General features: G+C 40.7%; 1 protein-coding gene across 1 annotated transcript; it reads left to right on the forward strand.

Moving 5' to 3' along the window:
• The first annotated feature begins 1,592 nt into the window (after positions 1 to 1,592).
• LOC123441232 lies at positions 1,593 to 4,590 on the forward strand. The gene is made up of 4 exons (XM_045117723.1): positions 1,593 to 1,680; positions 2,229 to 2,773; positions 3,172 to 3,235; positions 3,939 to 4,590. Exons 2-4 carry the CDS (start codon positions 2,238 to 2,240, stop codon positions 4,410 to 4,412), a joined length of 1,074 nt encoding a protein of 357 aa, XP_044973658.1. The 5' UTR covers positions 1,593 to 1,680; positions 2,229 to 2,237; the 3' UTR covers positions 4,413 to 4,590.
• The last annotated feature ends 1,131 nt before the right edge of the window (positions 4,591 to 5,721 follow it).

Raw genomic sequence — 5,721 nt, forward strand, 5'->3', positions numbered from 1 at the left:
TAGTCAAACTTTACAAAGCTTGACTTTGACCAAACCTTATATGCAGAGTAAGAGCGTGTTTGGATACTCTCTAGTCATGTGACTAGTAGTAGTCAGACTAAAAGTTTTTAGTCACGCCCTGTTTGGAAGGTGACTACTAATAGTCAGCATTAAATGTCTCAGTATTAAATTCTTCTCTCTCCCTTTCATTTAACTCCCGCGCAAGGAAGGAAAGCAGCAACGGCATGCAACAGCATGGGCCCGCCAATTAATTAGAGGAGAGACTTTAGTCACTTTTAGTTGGGGGTGGGGTGACTAGGGACTAAACTAGTTTTAGTCACCCATTAGTCAGGGGTGTTTGGAGGTTTACTGACTAAAAGTGACTACTACTAGTCTCTAGTCTCTAGTCTCTAGTGATCCAAACACCCTCTAAAAAGAAACGGAGGGAGTAATTTACCCATGGCATGACTGTCCAGACGACATTTTTAATGTGGCTAAATTATCATACAGAGCGACCAATCTCGAAACAAGCTTTTGATCCTCTTTTTTATAAATAGAGGCACAAACCACCAAACCCATACATAGTGACGAGGAAACCTTTAAACAACCAGATCAAAAGAAAAATAAAACTTCATATGAGCAAATGACACAAGTTCCCCTAACCCTACAGCGCACAAGGAAAACAAGAGACGCCACACCTGATAAATCTAAACATAGCGTTAAACATGTTGGGGGGGGGAGCATTTAGGCCTTTTGATGATGGGTTGCCTTGCCTCCTTTCACTCCCAATTAGCCAAGGGCAGTACTAGGAACCCGCGCGCCAACATAAAATTTGGGCCCGTCGACCAGCAGCCGTACGATCTCGTGAACTGCAGTCGTTCGATCCGCTTGTAGCTCCGATGGTGGCGGTCGCCGCTCGGATCGAGATGGTCGTAGCTTCGGTGGAGATGACCCCACGGTAGCAACTCCGATAGCGTCGCATGGCCGTCCGATGGTCGTGTTGGTTGCAACAAAAAAGAATGTCGGATGTAACAAAATGGTACAGTGGTTGTAGCAATTTTCCGTCACGGGTCACAACTCAGTTCTCCTGATGTAGCAAAATTTGATGTTGGTTGTAGCAAAAAAATATGCTAGTTGCAGCAAAATCGCGACGCCGGCTGTGTGATGTAGCAATATGCGATGTTGGTTATAGCAAAATGTAATGCCGGTCGAAGCATGTAGCAAAAACCGCTGCCGCGTCCTTGACGTACTTGCCGGCCATGGCGCCGCCCGCTCTCGTCGACCCAATTGCCCCCTAGCAGCCACGCTCATCGCCCCCTACCGCCCGCGATTACCGGCCATTCGAGGAGAGAAAGTAGACCGCGTCAAAGAAATTAATGTAGGGTTCGACCTGCCAGCAGCTAGCGCGACCAAGCGTTTTGGCCGCGGTGTAGACGGGAAGAGTTTCCCTTTAGCCAACTGCTAATTGTTAGTCAGTTTATCCTAATTACTAATACTCACTTTGTTTAACAGACAGGAACCTCAGCTTTCCTCGCTCGTGTGATTCCTTTGTTGGTCGCCGTCCACCTCTGCCTCACCATCTTTCTTTATAAACACCACCTACCATTCTCTTATGGACCAAACCGTGAGAGAGCCTCCCTTACCTTGTGCTCGTGGTGAAGCTGATCCTTCCATTGCTTGGTGCCCCCAAGCTACCCCAAGGTGAGTGCTTCTTCCCCTAATGTATCTGTATGTATGTCTAGTTTGTTATGCATTCTAAGGATTTGGTGGAAAATCTTCTCCGAGACTGATTCGGTGGAGTACTTCCTACTTGTTCTTTTCATCTCTCTCATGGCCTCAACAAGCTTACATGTGGATTCAGACCTTAGGATTTTCTTTCTAGGAGTAGGAGTAGTGTGTGACTACCCTTCTTAATTAAGGTGGTACACTGAGACGTATTCAGCATTTAATCATTCCTGAGCCCGCGTAGTATCGTAACTTTACGATGGTAATTTTTTGACTGATTGGTTGTTAAATGTTAAGTAGTAATATTTCCTTTCCCCCTACCCCAGCCCAACCAAGATGATGGATAGAGCTAGATCTGATCTCGAGTTCCAGTTTTAGTACCCTGGTGTGCCTTTTGTTTGCGTGTGTGTAGTCGAATCAATTGTAGGAGTAGGAGTAGTATCTTTGTATCGTACCTTTTTTTCCCTTGACTGATTTTAGTGAGTGGGTATATATGACTAATAACAAGAACTACATATTTTCAGGCTTACATCATGTCAGGTGACCTAGTTGATTTAAGTCCAGGGCAGTTGCATAAGCTAGCCGATCTGATCCATCGACAAGAAGTCCAGAAGCTTCAAGAGCTCGAGTTCAACTCGTATGCAGAGCAACAAAAGTATCTCCGTGACGCCAATGATGCCCGCGATAAGGTGTATCACATCCTTGACAGTGCACGGGACATGATAGCACAAACCGAGGCTGAGAAGGATGCCACCAAGCAAGATATTGGCAAGGATGTCTATGACTACTGCACCAAGGCCATCGGAATATCTCTCCAATTCATCCGGAGTTACAACACCCGTCTCACCTACCTTGACAAGCTCAAGACCCACAGTGATGATCTCATCAAGCAGCTAAAGTTCCTCAATCCAGCCACCCAACAGAAGGAGGCCCAGCGCCTTGCCCTTGAGGCTGGCATGTATAAGAAAGCCACGCTGGAGAATGCCAAAAAGTTTCAACACTTTGCACCAAATCAATTCTCAAAATGGCTCAAGGAAAACAAAATCATGTTTGAGGATCTTGTGCAAGAGTATGTCCCAGCGTCATCATCATTAATTTATAAATGTTTAAATACCATTGTGTTCAAAATTATTGCAATAATTTGTATCATTATTAGCATTAATATTTCACACGATGGGAACTTAAAACCAAAATTGATAAAACTCGACCTCCAAAGTGTTGGATTAAACCACTTGGTTATTCAACTTTAAATTATTAAAATTGAAAGATATTGAGCTTTATGAAAATTTGTAGAAATAGTGGCATGCAGTCTACTTGCTTAACATTGCTGAGAACAAACAAATAAAATCTTGCAATCTCTTAGGGAACATAATCTTTGTTTACTATTTACACTTATAGATGGTACTTTTGCAGTTCTATGTAAATGTAACAACAATGACTTTCCTGCTTATCCAATTGTACTTGCAGAAATATGTCAAAGCTTGGTTTTAGGGGGGCTTTCAAAAACTTGGATGATATCCAAAAGCTACAGGTATGAACTAACTTACTCTCTAAACCTGGCCCTTTCCAGCTTATCATACATAAATTGCAATTAATTAACAATCTTTAATGTATCATATTACACGTCTTCGTCTCCATATTTATATATTGTTATTACTATATAGAAAAGATTTGTGGTACTACAGCGTGAACCAAAGGTTTTAACAACAAAGAAGTCATGACTTAAAAAACTATGTTTCAAGTCATCAAGAGTCAAGATATATAATGGATTTATGCTGTGTTCTTAAGAGCTGCAATTTGTACAACTGAACTGAAGTTGTTGAATTTGGGGATTTCAAGTCCATTTTAACCATCGAATATATGTAACTCATAGAAAAATTACAATCAAGTGAATGCTTATATCAAAAACTTTCCAATGGTACTTGAGACACATAAGAAGTTATCAAGATGCTTTGGAGTTCGAGTTGAACTCACTTAAATAATTTCATGACCAAATGTCAGGGCCTCACTTAATCGTTGAACTGATCATAGTGAACACTAAAGAGGAGTCATTTCTTCCTAAAATGGTTCCTCCGTTAGAATCCGTTTGAACTTCTGCTAAATTTGGATAGAGATCATTTGAGTTTTCGATTTTAATAAATTGTAATTTTCATATGGCGCAAAAATAGTGGCTTTATATTGTATTATAAAAGTAGTACTAAACATCACTACAATGTGTATATCATGTTTGCCAGGTATATGACAATATTATTGCGGAAGCGGGACAAGGAAAATCTGTGGTGACTTACTCATTTGAAGCTTTGGGAAAAGTCGGGGTGGCAGTTTTAGTTTTTACAGCAGCTGCAATGGTGTGGGACATATACACAGCAGAAGATAAGCTGGAGGCAGCGGTTAGGGATTCAGTAAATGCGTTAACTGCAGTAGTTAACCTTGAGGTGGGAGAAATAGTTACTACTGCTGTAGAAGCTGGATTCGTAGCACTAGACATCGAAATTGCTTCTGCGGCTGTCACGGTAATTGGAGGAGTCGTCGGTTTTGGAATTGGTGCGCTCATTGGGATAGCTGCAGGTGCGCTGCTTGACTTGATTTTCAGCAGTGGAACTAGCAAGGTGGAGATAACAGACGGGCTTACAGTTTGCCGTGTGGCGCCTATGCCTCATGGTCTCGAACTCGCTCGTCTAGTTAAGCACAATTACCCTGAACTTTAAACTGATCATGCTACTACTATGATCTTTGCTATGCTATCTTCTGCTCTTAGTGCTAGCTACTACTGTCGTGAGTATGTAAGTGCCTAGTGTGCACTCCTAAAATAATACCCCCCGCCCCTGTCGGGAAACTATTGTATTCATGATGCCATGATGAGGAATAAAAGTCATGTTGATTCAATATTATTGTCTTTGCTAGACTCTACTATGTCTCCCCACTCACATATTCCATAATTTGGTTTCCTTTCTTTTTGCCCTATTATTATGTTTTTGATCTAGGATAACACAAAAGGCATGAAACTGGACCCCATGACTTATGAAATGCAAATAATCTGTTTCTGTAACATCAAAAATAATGTATCAATAATGTAATGAAATGAAATTGATAGGTGTTTTTAATGATGAGCTGACAAACAAATTATGTACTTCCTCCGTCACGGTTTAGAAGGTGCGTTTGAAAATTCTCTGGAACCTAGGTGATTATTGGCTACGAGATGGGGTCAAAAATAGCATTCACACGATGCATGCATATAGGAATAGTATATCGGAGTACTAATTAGCCACTGTGAGTAAATGCAATGTGCCTTAAACCTTGTCTATTGTGGAAACACACTTAAATTTAATCGTGCCTTCTAAACTATGACAGGGGAGTACATTGCGTGGAGAGATCAGGTAAATATTGGTTAAGCAAGCAATTAATGAGACAGTGTTTTGGTTATGTACTTGCGTTACAAAATGGAAAGCCTAGGAAATCTAACTCGATCCGGAAAGAGCGCAAGTTTTCTACAACATCCATCCATTTATGTGGCCCGCCCGATCTGGAACACAGGAATTTGCGTCTAAACGTATCAAGATAGTAAATTACTACTCATGTAGATATGCAAAGCGGTTAATAGTACTGATTAGCGAGATAATCGGGTGTAAACATTAACCTAAAATATCTGGCTATAAAGAAAGAACACTTAGCCTGAAAAAGAAACTTACCATCTAACTGGTGCTTACCCGTGAGATGATGATCAAATGTGCTTTCTTTGAAATTTCAATATATCAACTCAAGGTCTAATTATTATGCAAGCAAATCATAATTAACAAGTTGCAACAAAATTACCAGTTCATTGACTCATAATTAATGAATCATAATCTTAATATATCAACACAAGAATTATTATTATGCATGTGAATCATAATTAACAAGGTTGCAAAGAAAATTTGCCAGAATCTTCTCCGACATCTATCATTGACTGAAGTGGAGTAGTTCCTACTAGATTGACAAATCTTGGTTCTCTCCAGTAAGGAAAATATCTCTTGTTAG

The sequence above is a fragment of the Hordeum vulgare genome, chromosome 3H (genome assembly GCF_904849725.1).
Source record: "Hordeum vulgare subsp. vulgare chromosome 3H, MorexV3_pseudomolecules_assembly, whole genome shotgun sequence".
In the NCBI taxonomy this organism is placed as follows: Eukaryota; Viridiplantae; Streptophyta; class Magnoliopsida; order Poales; family Poaceae; genus Hordeum; species Hordeum vulgare.

Bases quoted from the DNA above. Each gene is read 5' to 3' on its own strand.
- LOC123441232 (XM_045117723.1), top strand. From the start codon at position 2,238: ATGTCAGGTGACCTAGTTGATTTAAGTCCAGGGCAGTTGCATAAGCTA. The intron at 2,774-3,171 runs GTATGTCCCAGC...TTGTACTTGCAG, and splicing joins TTTGAGGATCTTGTGCAAGA to AAATATGTCAAAGCTTGGTT. The intron at 3,236-3,938 runs GTATGAACTAAC...CATGTTTGCCAG, and splicing joins ATGATATCCAAAAGCTACAG to GTATATGACAATATTATTGC.